Here is a 21,104-nt window from a genome sequence, read left to right as displayed (position 1 = left end):
GAGGTAAATATTTAGGTTCGCCGTCAGTGTTTTATAGCGTCAGGGACCCCCCTTTACTACCTAATAAAATGTTTTAGCCACTTGATTGCCCCCTAGCTAACCCTTTCACCACTGATCACTGTATAACTGTTACGGGTGACGCTGGTTAGTTCGTTTATTTTTTATAGTGTCAGGGCACCCGCCGTTTATTACCCAATAAAGGTTTAGCCCCCTGATCACCAGGCGGTGATATGCGTCGCCCCAGGCAGCGTCAGATTAGCGCCAGTACCGCCAACACCCACGCAGCAGCATACGCCTCCCTTAGTGGTATAGTATCTGAACAGATTAATATCTGATCCGATCAGATCTATACTAGCGTCCCCAGCAGTTTAGGGTTCTCAAAAACGCAGTGTTAGTGGGACCAGACCAGATACCTGCTAGCACCAGCGTTTTGCCCCTCCGCCCAGCCCACCCAAGTGCAGTATCCATCGATCACTGTCACTTACAAAACACTAAACGCATAACTGCAGCGTTCGCAGAGTCAGGCCTGATCCCTGCAATTGCTAACAGTTTTTTTGGTAGCATTTTGGTGAACTGGCAAGCACCAGCGGCCTAGTACACCCCGGTCGTAGTCAAACCAGCACTGCAGTAACACTTGGTGACGTGGCGATTCCCATAAGTGCAGTTCAAGCTGGCGAGGTGGCAAGCACAAGTAGTGTCCCGCTGCCACCAAGAAGACAAACACAGGCCCGTCGTGCCCATAGTGCCCTTCCTGCAGCATTCGCCAATCCTAATTGGGAACCCACCACTTCTGCAGTGCCCGTACTTCCCCCATTCACATCCCCAACCAAATGCAGTCGGCTGCATTAGAGGCATTTTCTTTATGTCCTCCCGAGTACCCCTACCCAACTAACCCCCCCCAAAAAGATGTTGCGCTTGCAGCAAGCGCGGATATAGGCGTGACACCAGCTATTATTGTCCCTCCTGTCCTGACAATACTGGTCTTTGCATTGGTGAATGTTTTGAACGCTACCATGCACTAGTTGAGTATTAGCATAGGGTACAGCATTGCACAGACTAGGCACAGAGTCTCCCAAGATGCCAAAAGTTAGTTACAAAAAAAAAAAAAAAAAAAAAGTATGTATGTATGTATGTATGTATGTATGTATGTATGTATGTATGTATGTATATATATATATATATATATATATATATATATATATATATATATATATATATATATATATATATTAAAAATAGTTGTCGTTTTATTGTTCTCTCTATTGTTCTGCTCTTTTTTACTGTATTCTATTCTGCAATGTTTTATTATTATGTTTTATCATGTTTGCTTTTCAGGTATGCAATTTTTTATACTTTACCGTTTACTGTGTTTTATTGTTAACCATTTTTATATCTTCAGGTACGCCATTCACGACTTTGAGTGGTTATACCAGAGCGATGCCTGCAGGTTTAGGTATCATTCTTTTCAGTCAGCGGTCGGCTTTCATGTAAAAGCAATCCTATCGGCTAATTAGCCTCTAGACTGCTTTTACAAGCAGTGGGAGGGAATGCCCCCACCGTCTTCCGTGTTTTTCTCTGGCTCTCCTGTCTCAACAGGGAACCTGAGAATGCAGCCTGTGATTCAGCCAGCTGACAATAGAGCTGACCAGAGTGGCTCCAAACATCTCTATGGCCTAAGAAATCGGAAGCTACGAGCATTTCATGACTTAGATTTCGCCGGATGTAAACAGTGCCATTGGGAAATTGGGAAAGCATTTTATCACACCAATCTTGGTGTGGTCAGAAGCTTTGAGGGCAGAGGAGAGATCTAAGGTCTAATAAACCCCAATTTTTTCAAAAAAAGGAGTACCTGTCACTACCTATTGCTATCATATGGGATATTTACATTCCCTGAGATAATAAAAATGATTTTAAAAAAAAAAAATTGAAAGGAACAGTTTAAAAATAAGATAAAAAAAGCAAAAAAAAAAAAAAAAACCCCAAAACAAAAACACCCCCCCCCCCCCCCCCCCCCAAGGCTAACGCAAGCGTTGGTTTGGCGTCAAATGTAAACAGCAATTGCACCATGCATGTGAGGTATCATCACGAAGGTCAGATCGAGGGCAGTAATTTTAGCAGTAGACCTCCTCTGTAAATCTAAAGTGGTAACCTGTAAAGGCTTTTAAAGGCTTTTAAAAATGTATTTATTTTGTTGCCACTGCACGTTTGTGCGCAATTTTAAAGCATGTTTGGTATCCATGTACTCGGCCTAAGATCATCTTTTTTATTTCATCAAACATTTGGGTAATATAGTGTGTTTTAGTGCATTAAAATTTTAAAAAGTGTGTTTTTTCCCCAAAAAATGCGTTTGAAAAATCGCTGCGCAAATACTGTGTGAAAAAAAAAAAATGAAACACCCATCATTTTATTCTGTAGGGCATTTGCTATAAAAAAAAATATAATGTTTGGGGGTTCAAAGTAATTTTCTTGCAAAAAAAAATAATTTTTTCATGTACACAAAAAGTGTCAGAAAGGGCTTTGTCTTCAAGTGGTTAGAAGAGTGGGTGATGTGCGACATAAGCTTCTAAATGTTGTGCATAAAATGCCAGGACAGTTCAAACCCCCCCAAATGACCCCATTTTGGAAAGTAGACACCCCAAGCTATTGGGGTCATTTGGGGGGGGGGGGGGTTGTGCCACCTGGGCATTCCATGGCCTCCGAAACTGTGATAGGCAGTGAAGTTCACTCTTCAAAAATTTACACCTTTAGAAATCCTGAAGGCAAAGATTGGGAGCCTAGCCGCGTACGGGGCCCCGAAAACTAAAAAGTCCCACACATGTGGTATCCCCATACTCAGGAGAAGCAGCTAAATGTATTTTGGGGTGCAATTCCACATAGCCCATGGCCTGTGTGAGCAATATATCATTTAGTGACAACTTTGTGCAAAAAAAAATAAAAAATGTGTCACTTTCCCGCAACTTGTGTCAAAATATAAAATATTGCATTGACTCAACATGCCTCTCAGCAAATAGCTTGGGGTGTCTACTTTCCAAAATGGGGTCATCAAAATGGTGCCATCTTGGCATTCCATGGCCTTCAAAACTGTGATAGGTAGTGAGGAGTGAAATTAAAAATTTAAGAAATCCTGAAGGCGGTGATTGGATTTCGGGGCCCCGTACGCGGCTAGGCTCCCAAAAAGTCCCACACATGTGGTATCCCCGTACTCAGGAGAAGCAGCTGAATGTATTTTGGGGTGCAATTCCACATATGCCCATGGCCTGTGTGAGCAATATATCATTTAGTGACAACTTTTTGTAATTTTTTTTTTTTTTTGTCATTCAATCACTTGAATGAATATTCAATGAGCTCAACATGCCTCTCAGCAATTTCCTTGGGGTGTCTACTTTGCAAAATGGGGTCATTTGGGGGGGTTTTGTACTGCCCTGCCATTTTAGCACCTCAAGAAATGACATAGGCAGTCAAACTAAAAGCTGTGTAAATTCCAGAAAATGTACCCTAGCTTGTAGACGCTATAACTTTTGCACAAACCAATAAATATACACTTTGACATTTTTTTTTACCAAAGAAATGTGGCCGAATACATTTTGGCCTAAATGTATGACTAAAATTGAGTTTATTGGATTTTTTTTATAACAAAAAGTAGAAAATATCATTTTTTTTTCAAAATTTTAGGTCTTTTTCCGTTTATAGCGCAAAAAATAAAAAACCGGCAGAGGTGATCAAATACCATCAAAAGAAAGCTCTATTTGTGGGAAGAAAAGGACGCAAATTTCATTTAGGTACAGCATTGCATGACCGCGCAATTAGCAGTTAAAGCAACGCAGTGCCAAATTGTAAAAAGTGCTCTGGTCAGGAAGGGGGTAAATCCTTCCGGGGCTGAAGTGGTTAAAGGATCGTGCTAACTAAACCCCTGTTAACGCAGACTGGTTGGTGAGTTGAGCTATGGAATGTTCTGTTTTTGTCTTTCATGTGTTTGCCCTTCCATGTGCTCCTTGCTGTGAAGGCCAGTTATAGGTGGGGGCAGGGGCCATTTGTTTGTTACTGATGTAAAAATCACAGTGTTGCAAGCGTCGCCTCCTTAAACCGGATTTACACCTCCAATTGCCGTACAACAGTGTCGCAATTGTGTGCATTGCACAGCAATCATGGGTTTAAATCAGGTGGTTAGGAGACAACACATCACCTCACTACCTGTCAAACACTCGGGTTACTTTTCAGAGGAGCAGCAGTGCCTGCTGCACTTGTAAATGAGCCCTTAGTTGCATTTGACAGTGGCACCCTTAGGGGTTCGTTCACATGTAAAGTTGGGGGGGGGGGGGGGGTAAACCCTGTGGTTGGGTCATAATTTTACCACCCCCAATCCCTACCTCCTTTAGCTGCTCAGGCAGCGGCCAAAGGTGTACACATGCAACAGCAGAATTCAGGCCCCCCATGCTTTTGGTGGGTGCTATCACCTGCCAATCGGGACCCATTCAAGTAAATGTGGCCACTCTGCAAGCGCCCGCAACTGCAAACTTCTGTGGGGGCCAAGGGGTTAAAGTGGGTTGTGAGAAACCAACACAACACTGCCTGCTTTAACCCCTTGTTTGCTGTACTGCACAAGGTTGCAGGGCATTTGCAGAGTGGCCTCATTCACGTGAATGGGTCATGCTTGGCAGGTGCTACACCTACCAACCACGACCGGGCGTATAACTCCTGCTGAGGCTAACACGAGAGCCAACCAGGTAACAGGAGCTCAAAACAACTGGAGCCAAAGTGGCTGCTAACACACTTTGTTCCACCCTGGTGATTGACATAGGCCACTGTCGCGGCACTGTCTGACTGGATCCGTACCAGAAGCCCCCAAACACTAAGACTCGGGTGAGGGTGCATCTTCATGCTGAAGGAGCCTTGTCCACGGGGCCTAGAGAGCCACACTCTCGGCTTGCCAGACCAGGTCCGTTATGTCGAGAAGGACCGCGTCCGCTACGAGGCTCTTTTCCCATTTAGACTGTGGAAGAGATGTACACCTTCCTACTCTGAGGCTCGTAATGTCATCCAGGGTAGCCCCAAACAGACAATTGCCTTGAAATGGTAAACCAGTCTTTTTTTTTGAAGCCTAGTCCGCAGACCAACACTTAAGCCTCAATACATGTCTAGGCACCACTGCGGAAACCGAGAGCTTAGCAACCAGGGGAACTGCGTCCAAGAGGTATCGCAGACAAACTGCAGCCCCTAGATCAACTGGTCTGCCAATTCAGCAAAAGCAGAAAGATTCTGCTAACCCTCCAGGTATGTCAGCCGGATCTCTAAAAGCCGGAGATTCCTCTACCGGCATCATGGCAGTCTTGAGCAACCTAGAGACAGGGGGATCCCCTACTGGTGGAACCGTCCACTTTTTGAGGAGGGACTCCACAAAGGGGTACCTCACAGCAGGGCGTTTTTGGGACCACAAAGGGGCGCTTTGGACACTCCCATGCTTTATGGACAAATTTTCCAAAATAGGAGGGAGAAGGGAATGCTTTCGCCATGCGAGACAGCTTATGGGTGCCAAAGGGGACCAGCCACAGCTGCATCCTCCATCTTTAAAGTTTCCCGCACAGATGTAATAAGGGCAACAACCAAGCACCTTCTTGTGCGCCACTGCAATTGTGGAGGATCATCCTCACTGACAGGACAGGAAGAGCAGCCAACAATCCAGCAAGGTGGACCACGTTCAAGGCGGCAGAGCCAGATATCAGTTGAGACCGATGAGGCAGGGGAGGGCACCATTTACTAGGCTATATGCCCAAGTGCCACCTGTATAAACACAAAATTCAGAGGGAGTTGCCGTCTGAGACCTCCGCCACCTCAGGCCCTGCACAGGAGACGCCGACCGAGGCACCGCACAGGGGACGCCAAGCGGGACCGACCCACCCCAAAGAGTACCCGCACCCACACCGAAACAAGTGAAGGAGAGGAGGGGGACCCTTACTTACCGATCCAGCGAATCGTGCGGTTAATGCTCCCACACAGGTCCTCCTCGCCACCAAAGTGGGGGGCTGTCGGCCAGGAGGAATGCTGCGACACAGGCTGAAGACCCAGTCGTATGCGACCTCGTGAGACATTTAACTCGCAGGGCCAACCCCTGTCTAGCACGCACTCGCTGGCCAGACTGGGGGGACCACTGGATCTAGATTATCCAGCCCATCGCCCAGTCCGGCAGTTGATTGTAGATCTCACAGGAAAAAACCCAAGAGAAAAAAAAAAAAGTTGTTTAAAAAGCAAAAACTAAAAAATTGCCAGGACCAGAGATCCCGGCAGGGAACTAGGTCCATACTCCTGGCTAGGCAGAAAAAAAAAACTGAAGACCAATAGCAGAGGGTATATCACCTAGGACTGCCTGAAGGCGTAGCCAAATCTTTTTTCTGCCTAGTGTCCTACTCCTGTAGGGGGCGGTATAACTTATGGTTCTGAATGGAGCGCTGTGTCGGTCAATGAACAAAAGAGAAATAGTATTACCACCCCCCCAAATTTCAACTGTAAAATAAATCTTTGCTGTTCTGAGCCCCCCACACTGATGTGCTGTGGTTTACCTGCACTGCGAGTGCAGTGTATCTGCAATTTTCCAGGGTTAGCTGCGCTTTGCCATAGATTTCTATTATGCAGGTGTGCTGCACTTTCAGAAAGCACACCAAAACTCCTGCATTCAGAAAGTGCCCTATACCATTATGCCCAGTGCATTGCTTCACACTGACCTGAAGATCTCCTCTTTCATGCTGCTGACACCACTCTGGAGACCACTAGCTGGGATAAGAGATGGAGTGCAGTTGGTATCACTCCGCATGGGACAGGAGCCAGCGCTACAGAGGAGGCATTGGCTTATGCGGCTCTTGCTCCTTACTACAGCTCCAACTTTACAAGTAGTCCCTCCGCATTGCACTCTGATGCTCTGGTATGACAAGTCAGCAAGCCCAGACCGCAATCTACCAGTCACCTGGCCATGATCTACTGGGATCACGATCTATGGGTTGCTGACCCCCAGTTTAAAGTGTTGCATTTCAAGCTCCTCCATGGCACAGGCATAGAAATGTCAGCACCATGGGGCAGATTTAAAAGTGTACAAGCTCTGTACTCAACATGGCAAGTGCCACCACACTCTGGGCAGAATGCAAAAGATAAGACACCAAACTTTGCTTTGCCCTCCACATTGGGCATATCCCCAAAGGAGCTTTCAGGGACACGCCTCTGCCGCCAGCAGACTTCACCCTACCCTGCATCTGTACAACACCCTGTGGCTAACATAAAACACAATGCACCACCTGCGCCAAGGTGAACGCCCATGCAGAATCCCGTGTCTGAAGGAACGTTTTAGGCTTGGGCCACATTTCAATCAAAGTGGAGTCTGGGTTTGGTTTCCCAAGGCACAGTCTAGGAGCGAACCAATTGCAAGCTACAGAAGGCACCATAGTGGCTTTGGTGCCACAAGGAAACTCCAACCCATGCAGCTTGCTTTTTTGTCAGTGTCCAATTACCTGAAGGTAGCTGTATATAACCCAAGGACTATGAATACATCTCCAGTGTACCATATGATTTAAGCACTACAACTTAAAGCTTCAGCAGGACTTAGAGTTTGGCAAAATCAAGGTTTCTGAACAATTTTAAAACTTAGTGGATCACATGGTTAATCCTTCATCCCACTCAAAAAAAAAAAAAAAAAAAAAAAAAGATTTACTTAAAAAGGTAACTCCATTTTCGTGGAGGAAAAAAAAAAAAAAAAAAAATAGGATTTTTATAACAGCTTACCTGTAAAATCATTTTCTTTGAAGTACATCATGGGACACAGAGTCATAGTAGTTACTATGTAGGTTATAGGCCACCTTCAGGTGATGGACACTGGCACGCCCTAAGACAAAGAGTGCCCTCCCTATGTAACCCCTCGCACTACTGGGAGTACCTCAGTTTTGTAGCCAAGCAATACACGTGTATACCAAGGAAGGGAGGGACCTGTGTCCCGTGATGTACTTCAAAAGAAAAGGATTTTACAGGTAAGCGGTTATAAAAATCCTAATTTTCTTATCGTACATCACGGGACACAGAGCTATAGTACTTACTATGTGGGATGTCTCATAGCAATAGCAACTGAAGGGAGGAAGACAACAAAAAGTAGGGCAATAAGACAAGAGTCGTCATACTGCAGCCTGCAAGTACACTGTGCTCAAAGGCGATATCCTCATGACCTTTTACATCGATTTGATAGAATCTGGTAAATGTATAAACTGAAGACCAAGTTGCGGCCTTGCAGATCTGAGCCATGGAGGCCTGGTGATGCACTGGCCAAGAAGCACTAACAGCCCTGGTGGAGTGCGCTTTAACATGAAAAGGAGGAATTTTCCTCTTTAGACCATAAGCCTGAACAATCACTTGACTAATCCATTTGGAAATAGTAGATTTTGACGCTGCCTGTTCTCTTTTAGGTCCGTCTGGCAATACAAACAAAATATCTGTTTTGTGAATCTGAGCAGTCACCTTTAAATAGACTTTGATCGCTATCACTACATCAAGAGAATGTGGTGACCTCTCTTCCATAGACCAAGGTTCTGGGAAAAAGCAAGGTAGGACAGTATCCTAGTTTAAATGAAAACCTGTCACTACCTTTGGTAGGAATTTAGGATGAGGCCGTAACACCACCTTATCCTTATGAATAATCAGATATGGCTCTTTACAAGAAAGAGCAGCCAACGCAGATACTGTTCTGGCAGAGGATATGGCAATCAAAAGGCTGTTTTTGTAATGCCAACAGGACTAAATTAAAATTCCAAGGGTTCAGGGGTGTCCTGACTGGAGGATTAATCCGTGTTACCCCCTGAATAAAGTTTCGAACCAGAGAGTGAGAAGCAAGAGGCCATTGAAAAAATATCAAGAAGGCCGGCACCTGGCCCTTGATAGTACTTAAGGCCAGCTTCATTTCTAATCCCATCTGTAGGAATTCAAGGATCCTACCTATGACATTTTCTTGGGTGCCAACCCCTGCATTCACACTAGGAGACATATGCCTTCCAGACTCTATATGACTCTGGAGGCTGGCTTCCTAGCATTAACCAAAATAGAAACTACTGAAGGTGACAGCCCACAGTCCTTTAGAATGCGGGTCTCAATAGCCAAACCGTTAAATTTAGCGTTTATAAGGTAGGATGCAATACCGGACCCTGTGAGAGAAGGTCTGGCCACAGTGGCAGGGACCAAGGGTCCCCTACCGCCATCTTTATCTCGGCAAACCATGATCTTCTGGGCCACGCTGGGGCCACCAGAATCACCTCCTCCCCTTCCTGCTTGATTCTGCCAAGAAAGCGCGGAAGCAGCAGAACCAGAGGGAACGCAGAGAAAACTGATCCCATGGAAAGACCAAAACGTCTGTTCCGCATGCCAGCAGATCCCTGGTCCTTGACACAAAGTTGTCGACCTTGTTGTTGAATCTGGATGCAAACAGAACCACGTCCGGAACACCCCATCTGACATATTGACAGAAAAATGTCGGGGTGAAGGGACCATTCTCCGGGAAACAATTGTTGGCGACTCAAGTAGTCTGCCTGCCAATTTTCTATCCCTGGAATGAAAATCGCCAATAGGCAAGAGATGTTGCTTTCTGCCCAAGATAGAATATGATTCACCTCTTTGGGCTGCACGACTTCTCGTGCCCCCTTGGTGATTGATGTAGGCCACCGCCGTGGCATTGTCGGATTGGATCCTGACAGGACAATTCCGTAGTGTGAGCGTCAAGGCCTCTAGGGCCAGGCGTACTGCCCGAATTTCCAGAATATTGATGGGCAAGGTCCTCTCTGACTTGGACCACTTCCCTTGGACAGATGCTTCTTCCAGGACTGCATCCGTCGGTACCACCCTCCAGGATACTGGTAGAAAAGGATCTCCCCTGTAGAAATTTGCTGCATATCAACCACCATTTGAGGCTCTGACGTACCTCGGGGGATAAGCGCATTCAGTCCTGAACAAAGGCTGAACGACTAAACCTGCAAGAGAAAAGTTGTTCTTAAAGAAATTCCAACTTCTTATCTGTTGGATCCTTCAACATTTGAGCAATGTCTACAGGACAAATCAGGTTCTTGTTCACAGAGGACCTTTTTTGTTCCAAGTTGACAGAATACTGTTTTGCAGCAGTCTTGAATGAAACTGCTCATAAGGAATGACCTCGAAGGAGGCCACCATCTTTCCTAACAACTTCATGCAAAGCCGAATAGAAGGATTTTTCTTTGTTTTGACAAGCCAAATTAGTTCCCTTACAGAACTGATCCTTTCCTGGGGTAAGAATACCCTCTTCTGAACTGTATCTATGATCAGCCCCAAGTACCGCAATCTCCTTGATGGTTTTAAGGAAGATTTCTCTAGGTTGAGAATCCAGCCTAGTAATTCTAGTTAACTCACGGCTGAGACTAAACTTTGGTTTAGGCAGGTAACTGACTGATCTAAGAGCTGATCGTCTAAGTAGGCTAGAATTGTTATACCCCAAGTCCTTAACCTGGCTAGGGGCCAGGATCTTTGTGAATACCCGAGGTGCAGTAGCTAGACCGAAAGGCAGAGCTACAAACTGAAAATGACAATTTTCTACCTCGAAGCGCAGAAATTTCTGATGAGTGGGGAAAATTGGCACATGGAGATAGGCATCCTTAATGTCGATCGATGCCAAAAATTCTCCTCCTTGTAGGATGGAGACAACCGATCGGATTGACTCCATGCAAAAGGAACGGATATTCAAGTGCCGGTTTAGATCCTTGAGATCTAAAATGGGTCTGACCTCCCCGTTCGGTTTTGACACGGTGAAGAGGTTTGAAGAAAACCCTGATCCCTGCTCTTCTGTGGGAACCTCTGATATCACTTTTTGAGACAAGAGATGATCCAGAGCCAGAAAGAGAGACTTCCCTTTTCCCTGGGTCTCTGGAAACGTTTGATCTTAGAAAACGAAGATGGGAATTCATTTGTAACCTAGAGAAATTGAGGAAGCCACCCCATCTGTCCTGACATTGTTCCTGCCAGATCTTTGAAAATTGTAGAAACCTTCCCCCCACTCGAGCAAGCGGGGCGCCCCTTCATAAGGGGGCTTTAGTATTCTGCTTCGTGGGTTTCCTGCCCCAGGTCCTCGTTTTGCCCTGGGACTGCCCGAGGTCTTCCTCTTGAACCCGACGGTGGAGGCTGTCAAGACTGCCTGGAGGCTGATGCTCCTGGCACTGGAGAAGATGCACGTTTAAAAAGGAAAAACGCTTAAACTTCTTCACTGGTAAAAGAGAACTTTTCCCATTAGAAATTCTTTGGATATACCCATCCAGATCGTCTCCAAATAACCGCTCACCATGAAATGGGAAACTGGCCAAGAGATTTTTACATGGCGCTTCGGCTGACCAATTTTTCAACAATAGGATTTGGAGAATAGAATCGTCTACTGTGAAACACAATGCTTCTGATATACCGGCCAACTGCTGGGCCTGCTGATCAGGAATAATTTCGAGTACCTCTACAAATTGGTCCTTTATGGACTGAGATACTCCAATCGCCGCTAATGCCGGCTGAACGACTAAACCTGCAAGAGAAAAGTTGTTCTTAAAGAAATTCCAACTTCTTATCTGTTGGATCCTTCAACATTTGAGCAATGTCTACAGGACAAATCAGGTTTTTGTTCACAGAGATATATAGCAGCGTCATTAGCTGGAATCCCCCATTTCTTCTAGAATTCTTTCTCCATAGGATAAAGTATAGAAAACTTTTTAGGAGGAAAAAACTGTTTATCTGGGTGCTCCCACTCAGAATACATAAGCTTCTTTAGCCATGAAAGAATAGGAAAGGTATCAACAGATTGGGGAGGCCTTAGTGATCCCAAACCAGAGGTGGGCTCATCGACTGTCTGCTTTACAGGCAGCAAAAAAGTCGAGCGGACCAATTTAGTGAGGGAGTGTACCAACAGTCTCTCCTGTGAGGCCGATCCTTCCATATTAGGATCTTCGGAAGAGTCATCAGAATAAAACCTCCTCAGTGGAAAAAAATAAAAATAAATATAAATATAAATATAAATACATATATACACTGTAGTGTCCAGAGCTGCTACAACACCAGTCCTCACTGATGGCTCACTCTGACGAGGATGCCATCTTTTTAGATATTGATCTAGGTTGCCGTGAATCAAACCCTCTAGAACCCTTTGAGGTGTTCCTTGTCCCCCTTCCGCTCATAGCCCGATGCACAAAGCAGAGGCACTACCAGAAGGAATGCATACACTGCTTGGGCTATAGTCCAGCACAGTTGCTGCTATTAATGCCCAGCCTGATGCAGCAATAAAATGTGTCAAAGGAAATGCCTGTGTCACCAAACCACTTAACGCCACCTTTTGCTCTTGTGTCCCTCCACAGCCTGCAGTAACACAAAATGTGCTTTTAAAAAACCTTGCCTCCTCGTGTTGGGCGTCGGAGGACGCCGACCAGCGCCCCCCCCCCGTGTCCCCTACGGCTCTTGCCCTTTTTCTGTAAAGGAAAGCTTTCTCCCATGTGAGCGGCGGACTACAGGTCCTCCCTCTGGGACCTACAGGAAGAAGTAGCATGGCGAGGGTGGGTCTGCAAGCCGCCGAGCGGAACGCTTATTGCACCAGTTTTCTCCTGTCTTTTTTTCCCCAAAAGAAAAAAAACTTAGAACGCTTCTTCCCCCATGAAGAGGGGAAGACTGTCCACGGGGGGGGGGGGGGGGGGCTGCATAGGTGGGGAGAGGAACCCCCCCTCAAGCTTACCGGAGGTCCTGCCATCTGGCTGGAGGAAGAAGCATCTCAGCTCCCTGACACAGCGTGTTCTCTCAGCGTGAGGCGGTGAGTGCTCAATACAGCCCCCAGTGGTGACACATAGGCATGACAACATTCACTGACCTAAAAGGAGACATTCATAAGAGAATTCAAAAAAACTTCTTAGAAAACTCCACTTACCTTTCCCGCCACAGGGTTTTCTATGGTAAACCAACAGACTCAATCTTCACCCTTCATGGTGGGTTCCGTTAAACCTTCAGGAGCTGGGGATCCCCAGGAAACCCACTATCCTGGACCTGAAACAGCACCTTCGCCAGTAAAACTTTATGGCCTTACTACCAAAAAGTACTGGATCCCGGGGTCCAGCTCTCTAAAAAGAGAAGCATTTACAGGCAAAACCTTGGCCAGAAGAGACACTTTAAATGGATCCGGTCAGCATGTCTAGTCCCAGCAAGGATTGCTCCAGAGGAGCTCAGCACATTTTTACTCGTGACCAACACCTTAGACACTGGCGAAAACACTAAGGTACTCCCAGTAGGGGGAGGGGTTATATAGGGAGGGCACTTTTTGTCTTAAAGCGTGCCAGTGTCCATCACCTGAAGGTGGCTTATAACCCACATAGTAACTACTATGGCTTTGTGTCCCCTGATGTACAATAAGAAAAATATAACATATACAATTGCGACAAGTCATATTGTAGTTGAATGTTATTAAACCCTACCTTTCATTTTCAATCTGCAGCCACTGTAAATTTCTGAGGCAACTGCAATATGGCTACCTGAAGTTATTCTGTTCGCAGCGTGTGTACTGAACATACCCTAGAAACATAATTTTCCTGTACCAATTTTTCCCATAAGTCTGCCTAAGATGCAAGTCAGATTTCAGGCATCCCCTGCAACAAAAATTTCATTTTTGGTGAGATACTCTGTAGGAACACATCTAAAAAGGAATGCAGGCCCAGCAGATTTCCTCATTAGTGCCCTGCAGGTGCACACCTGATAGATAATTATGAAACCACTCCTATTAGACCTACTCACCACAGAGGCACAGAGGAACATACCGGGATTATTTCAGCATAACAAAAAGGTAGGAATCTGCAACAAAGTTTGTTAAAATCCGTGCAATGTACAAAAAAAAAAAATCACCCAGAGGGGAATGTTTTTTTTCTCCACAAAATTGGAGTTACGCTTTAATGGAGAATACTGCTTGGTAAATAAACATTTTTGCGGTCTACCTTTTCTTCTTCCTTCATTCGCTTCTCTTCCTCCTTTTTACGTTTTTCTTCTTGCTTGGCCCTTGCAAAACAAAAAAGTAGAAAACTGAAAATACTAACAGCCAGAGGACATAAACATGGTAAGGGTATGTGTAACAAAACTAAGATTTTCACCAGCTGTACATTTATAACCCCAAACAAAAACTTTTGGCGTAGCTGTCATAAGAATGTTTGATCCGGCACTGCAGGACCTTTACAGGGAAAAAAAACAATTGTCCAGGTAAAAGTATTCATGCCAAGTTATCTGCATGAAAACTACAGAACTGGCATTCTCAGATCAGCAATATTAGTCCCCTTACATCTCTCATGACAATCACTAGGCTTTTGAATAGGTTAAGCACTGTCAGGTTATAATTACCATCTCTGGGCTCTCCAATAAAAAGTATCCCCCCTTCTACCCAGATTTGGGGACCACTGCTAAAGAAATCAGAGAAATGTACCAGTGGTAGAAGGTTCTAGATCAAACCTTATTTTTTTTAGCTTAGGGGCATTTACTTTAATTTAAAAAAAAAAAAACCTCTAAATAACTTTTTCCAACTTCACTGGGTGAAGGAAAGGGGAAAAAAAAAAAAAAAAAAAAAAAAAAAAAAAAAAAAAGAGGATTGAGGAGGAGCATTCCCTCAGTACCTCAAGCATTGGCAGCAACAGATGAAATTGGTTGAAATCAACCTTCCTCCAGTGAAGTCTTTGACAACTGATTTTACAGCAAGTGTAAAATGCCTATATTATATATTATTATATTAAGTAGGGAAACAGCACCAAAGTGCTGGATCACTAAAAAGTGAAGTCTATTAACCCCTTGGCTATTAACCCCCTCCTGGTCCTTTAAGAGGTTTCTAATGCCGGGGGGCAGGAGAGGGGGGGTTATCATGTGACCGCCGTGATTGGCTATCACATGATCAGAAAGCTCCCGATCGCAAGTAGTGCTGGCACCACCACTCTGGAGACCACTAGCCGGAACAAGAGATGGCGTGCAGTTGGTATCACTCTGCATAGGACAGGAGCCAGCACTAGAGGAGACATTGGCTTATGCGGCTCTTGCGCCTTATTAAAGCTCCAGCTTTACAAGTAGTCCCTCTGCATTGCACTCTGATGCTCTGGCATGGCAGGTCAGCAAGCCCAGACTGTGATCTATCAGTCACCTGGCCGTGATCTACTGGTGGATTGCGATCTAAGGGGTTGCTGACCCCCGTTTGAGATCAAGTGCAAATGTCTGTATTACACCAAGTGAAAATATTAGAAGACATAACACATACGCAAGAAAAATTGATTGCTAAAGCCAGATTGCTGAAGTCAGAAGGACCAACCGAGATTTGAACCATGCATGGGCAGGCTGAGTTTACCCAAGCTGAATGATCAACTTAGGTACAACCAGCCTGTCAAATTTGCCATGAGACCACTGCTAGCAACCATTATAGCCGCTAGTAGAAATCACTGTGCTCTCCCAATGGTTCCCTGGGAGGTACGAGGCTTTAAGATTATACAGTGTTATCAGGGACTGATTGTAACCATGGAAGCAATGGAAACCTTGCAAGAACCCTCAGGGGTTGAGGTTTTACGAAAATATCTCAGATACGAGATAAGCCCATCTAGACTGAGGAATCAAAGGTAATACAAATGTTCTAAATTTGATGCACTAGGAATAGAAGAGAGATGGAGCATGATGCTGATCCAAGGCAGCCTTACTGGAAACCCTACAAAGGCAACTATCTCTAGTGAACTCCTTGACATAAGCATCCAAGGAAGGAACACTAGGAGTTTCTTTCACAGGAGTTCAGCTGACCATTATGAGCCAAAGGATTCTTTGTATATGGAGGAACAGGGGGATAATCCTGGAGATCAGGCAAGGCATATCCACCAAGCTGTTCATAAAGTAGCACACAGCCATTAGGTAAAAGTTCTCAGTGGTGAACAGCGAAAAGCTAGGGGTCTTGGGCCTTGTGCTTACACCCAACAGCGAGAACCCTACAAACAGCCATGGAAGCAACATTGCATGGTATGGCAAGCCAAGGAAAATAGGACCTATAACCTTTTATGAATTGGGTCCTTAACCCCCTTAATGACAGAGGATAAAACAAAACTAAACACCTGAACAGTGTTGCAACGTGATAGAAAAACTGCAATCACAACTACTTAGGATATACAGGTGAATGAATAGTAATAAAGTGAAGCAGCACTATATATGTACACTCAAACAAATTGGGTGCAAACTATATATGACCATAGAGGATAACAGAAACATACATCTAAAGTGCATGAAATCAAAGTGCAAATGCAATATTAAATGCAAATAGAAAAGTAAATAATGAATATGGAGTTCAAAAAACAATAAGGTGCTACTTTTCAACATATGCGTATTTATCAGCGTATAACACGCACATTTGTTTTTAAGAGGGGAATTTCAGGAAAAAAACCTTAAATTTTAAATAAGGAACTTTAAAGCAGAATAAGGGTCAGTGCCCATCTGTAGCCTCACCATTGCCATCAATGCAGCAGCCTCAACATTGCCATCAATGCAGCAGCCTCAACATTGCCATCAATGCAGCAGCCTCAACATTGCCATCAATGCAGCAGCCTCAACACTGCCATCAATGCAGCAGCCTCAACACTGCCATCAATGCAGCAGCCTCAACATTACCATCAGTTCAGCAGCCTCAACATTGCCATCAGTTCAGCTTGATCAATGCCCATCTGCAGCCTAAAAGGGACAAGCGCCAACAGATTACATACAGTGAGAATCTTCTATGATAGACAGAACAGTGGTCCAACGGCGGCCCAGGAGACGGGACTTCCTATTACAGAGGCCGCCAAGTAAACAGGAGATTCGCACTGTATGTAATCTGACGGCGCTCGTCCTGCCCCCTCTCCCTGTCCCCTTCGAGGCACATAAAATTGAAGTATCGGCGTATAACACGCACACGTTATTTGCACCCGATTTTCAGGGTGAAAAAGTGAGTGTTATACGCCAATAAATACAGTAATTGTTTTAACTACTACATCCCTTTTGTCCTTACATAACATTCCCTAACTGGAGGAGCTTTGGAGAGAGGTCGTTCTAAAACCTAGACTGTTCTAAAACCTAGAATCAATAGTGTGCATTTTGGTGCTTTTTTTCTTCTTGCCTAAAAACACACCAACACTGACACTGAAATTGTTAGTTAAGAAATTAAATGACATTTAATGTTTATATTTAAATTCCTACCTACAATACACTGGCCTGGGCTCCCAGTTTCCAGATGTTCGTACAGAATCAAGCTTATACAGATGAGAATCCTGTACTGCATCGTACAAACATTTGTACCATGTGATCCATCAACTAAACCATTTTGTTTTTTTAATGAGACCCTGGTGCAAGAGCCCAGACCAGTCCAAAGCCATGTGACATTTTCAGGGTTAAAGCCAAAACAGGCTGAATCAAGGGCACACAACAGCATACATAGATCTACATAAGGTTGAATAAAGACAGCAGTCCATCCAGTTCAACCTGTGGTTGGTGTGGGTATCGACTCCCTACTGATACTGCCGCTTGTGAAAGCATTCTTATATCCTTACCGCTCTGACCGTAAAGATCCCTCTACGCAGTTTAAGGTTAAACCGCTTCTCTTCCAATTTCAATGAATGGCCGTGTGTCTTTTTAAACGCCCTCCCATTGAAAAAATGTTTTCCCTATGCTGAGGTCACCAGTAAGGCATTTGTACATCGCCACCATATCCCCCCTCAAGCATCTCCTCTCCAGAGAGAATAAGTTCAATACTTGTAGTCTTTCCCCATAACCGAGGTCCTCCATTCCCTTTATTTCCTTTGCCCTTCTCTGGACCCTCTCCAGTTCCAGCACATCCTTCAAGAGGACTGGGCCACAGAACTGGATTGCATACTCAAGATGCGGCAGGACCAGAGTCTTGTAGAGTGGGAGAATTATTGTTTAATCCCTAGAGTATATTCCCTTTTTGATGCATGCTAATATTCTGTTGGCTTTGCTTGCACAGCAGCTTGGCATTGCATGCCATTGCTGAGCCTGTCATCTACTAGGTCCCCCAGATCTTTTTCCATCTTGGATTCCCCCAGTGGTTCTCCCCCTAGTGAGTAACTTGTGCTCATTTTTAGCACCCATATGTAAACCATTTAATAAACTTACAGTGCCTTGCAAAAGTATTCACCCCCTTGGCTTTTTACCTATTTTGTTACACATTACAGCCTTAAGTTCAATGTTTTTTTCAATCTGAATTATATGTGATGGATCAGAACACAATAGTCTAAGTTGGTGAAGTTAAGTTAGAAAAATATATACATAAAATTATTTTTCAGAAATAAAACTGATCATTGTCATGTGCGTATGTATTCACCCCCTCTGTTATGAAGCCCATAAAAAGCTCTGGTGCAACCAATTACCTTCAGAAGTCACATAATTAGTGAAATGATGTCCACCTGTGTGCAATCTAAATGTCACATGATCTGTTATTACATATACACACACCTTTTTGAAAGGCCCCAGAGGCTGCAACACCTAAGCAAGAGGCACCACTAACCAAACACTGCCATGAAGACCAAGGAACTCTCCAAACAAGTAAGGGACAATGTTGTTGAGAAGTACAAGTCAGGGTTAGGTTATAAAAATAAAAATCCAGATCTTTGATGATCCCTAGGAGCACCATCAAATCTATCATAACCCAATGGAAAGAACATGGCACAACAGCAAACCTGCCAAGACACAGCTGCACACCAAAACTCACGGACCGGGCAAGGAGGGCATTAATCAGAGGCAGCACAGAGACCTAAGGTAACCCTGGAGGAGCTTCAGAGTCCCACCACAGAGACTGGAGTACTGTACATAGGACGACAATAAGCCGTACGCTCCATAGAGTTGGGCTTTATGGCAGAGTGGCCAGAAGAAAGCCATTACTTTCAGCAAAAAACAAAATGGCACATTTTGAGTTTGCAAAAAGGCATGTGGAAGACTCCAAAAATGTATGGAGGAAGGTGCCCTGGTCTGATGAGAAAAAAATTGAACTTTTTGGTCAAAGAAAACGCTATGTCTGGCACAAACCCCATCACATCACCCAAAGACCACCATCCACACAGTGAAACATGGTGGTGGCAGCATCATGCTGTGGGGATGTTTTTCAGCAATCGGGATTGGGAAACTGGTCAGAGTCGAGGGAAAGATGGATGGTGCTAAATACAGGGATATTCTTGAGCAAAACCTGTACCACTCTGTGTGATTTGAGGCTAGGACGGAGGTTCACCTTCCAGCAGGACAATGACCCCAAACACACTGCTAAAGCAACACTTGAGTGGTTTAAGGGGAAACGTAAATGTGCTGGAATGGCCTAGTTAAAGCCCAGGCCTCAATCCAATAGAAAATCTGTGGTCAGACTAAGATTGCTGTTCACAAGCGCAAACCATCCAACTTGAAGGCGCTGGAGCAGTTTTGCAAAGAGGAATGGGCAAAAATCCCAGTGGCAAGCTCAGGGACCTATCCAAAGCGACTTGGAGCTGTGATAGCTGCAAAAGGTGGCTCTACAAAGTATTAACTTTAGGGGGGTGAATACTTCAACATTGTGGGCATGTTTCTGTAAATTAAATGATGCAAATCCTCAAACAATCCATGTTAATTCCAGGTTGTGAGGCAACAAAACGCGAAAAATGCCAAGTGGGGTGAATACTTTTCCAAGGCACTGTACTAAACTATGAAGTACCTCTGTCTCCTGTGGAGTATATTCGTACATCCTAGCCTGATCCTGAAGGGATTTCTGGAGTGGTGTTTTCTGAGGAACAATTTGGTTTTCCAATAGAGGGGTCAAACACCTCTGGTGAGTTGCCAGCTATCTTCTGAGCACTCGCGGTGAAGGAAACAGAAGACATGATCATTTAGAAGCACTTATTTTTGGCGTCAGTCTTCAGGTAGCCCGCGATTGACGGGTTGCCGACACCTGCAATAAAGTGTGCTGGGCAAAAAAAGATCCTAGAGTGTTCTCAATACTATAAAAATGGAGCATAAACAGTCCCAATTCTTCTCATGCTCCACATTTAACCACTTGCTGACCGCCTCATGCAGATATACTGCAGCAGGCAGAATGGCACAGGCAGGCAGAGTAACGTATGAGTACGTTACTTCCCTCCCACGTGCCCGAGGCAGTTGGCATCGTTGCAGGAGCGATTCGTCCTGAGTGGGAGGCCACTGATTCATGGCCTCTCCCTCACGATAGCTCCTGACGAATGGGAAGCTTCCTCTGCTTCTGAAACTGTAAACAGAAGCAGAGGATGTGATGTCATCTCTCCTCGTGGAGCCTTTTGGTTCCGGCTCCCGAGGAGAGAAGACATCAATGTGATTTTTGCCCCAAAAGCACACTAACCCCAGTACACATAGACACACAAATCACCCCCCCCCCCCCCTCTGCACCCCCTGTCACAGTGACACCAATAGTAGTTTTCATTTTTTTACTGATCACTGCATTGGTGTCATTTTGTGACTGTTATAAGTATTAGGGCAATTAGTGGTAGGCCCCTTTAGGTCTAGGGTAACCCCCTAACCCCCCCTAAGGATTAACCCCTTGATCACCCCCCAGTTAACCCTTTCACCCCGTCGCCAGTGTCACTAATCGATCATTTTTCTAATCGCCATATAGATATTACGGGTGGACACTAGTTAGCCTGTTATTTAGATTCAGTCAGCTTTTTATAGCATCAGGTACCCCCATATACTACATAATGAAGGTTTTAACCCCCTGATTGCCCCCTAGTTAACCCTTTCACCAGTGATCACCGTATAAGTGTTACGGGTGACACTGGTTAGTTTGTTTTTTATACCCGCCGTTTATTACCCAATAAAGGTTTAACCCCCTGAGCACCCGGCGGGTGATATCAGTTAGGTTTTAGTGTCAGTCAGGGTCTGCGTCGCCCCAGGCAGCGTCAGATTAGTGCCAGTACCGCTAACACCCACGCACGCAGCATACACCTCCCTTAGTGGTATAGTGTCTGAACAAATTAATATCTGATCAGATCTATACTAACATCCCCAGCAGTTTAGGGTTTCAGTGTTAGCCGGAACAGCCCAGATACCTGCTAGCACCTGCATTTTGC

At 44.9% G+C, this 21,104-nt stretch overlaps 1 protein-coding gene across 2 annotated transcripts in view; it reads right to left on the bottom strand.

The window, feature by feature from the left end:
• CHAF1A (chromatin assembly factor 1 subunit A) overlaps positions 1 to 21,104 on the bottom strand; it is a 693,562-nt gene that overhangs the window by 463,648 nt on the left and 208,810 nt on the right. For both annotated transcript variants that reach the window (XM_073594763.1, XM_073594760.1), the window contains exon 5: positions 13,986 to 14,046. In XM_073594763.1, the coding sequence (XP_073450864.1) occupies positions 13,986 to 14,046 (61 nt within the window). The remainder of the gene's footprint in view (positions 1 to 13,985; positions 14,047 to 21,104) is intronic.

Source organism: Aquarana catesbeiana, linkage group LG01, assembly GCF_042186555.1.
Source record: "Aquarana catesbeiana isolate 2022-GZ linkage group LG01, ASM4218655v1, whole genome shotgun sequence".
Lineage (NCBI taxonomy): Eukaryota > Metazoa > Chordata > Amphibia > Anura > Ranidae > Aquarana > Aquarana catesbeiana.
The sequence above is the reverse complement of the archived record's forward strand: the minus strand, read 5'-3'. Positions and strand labels throughout refer to the sequence as shown.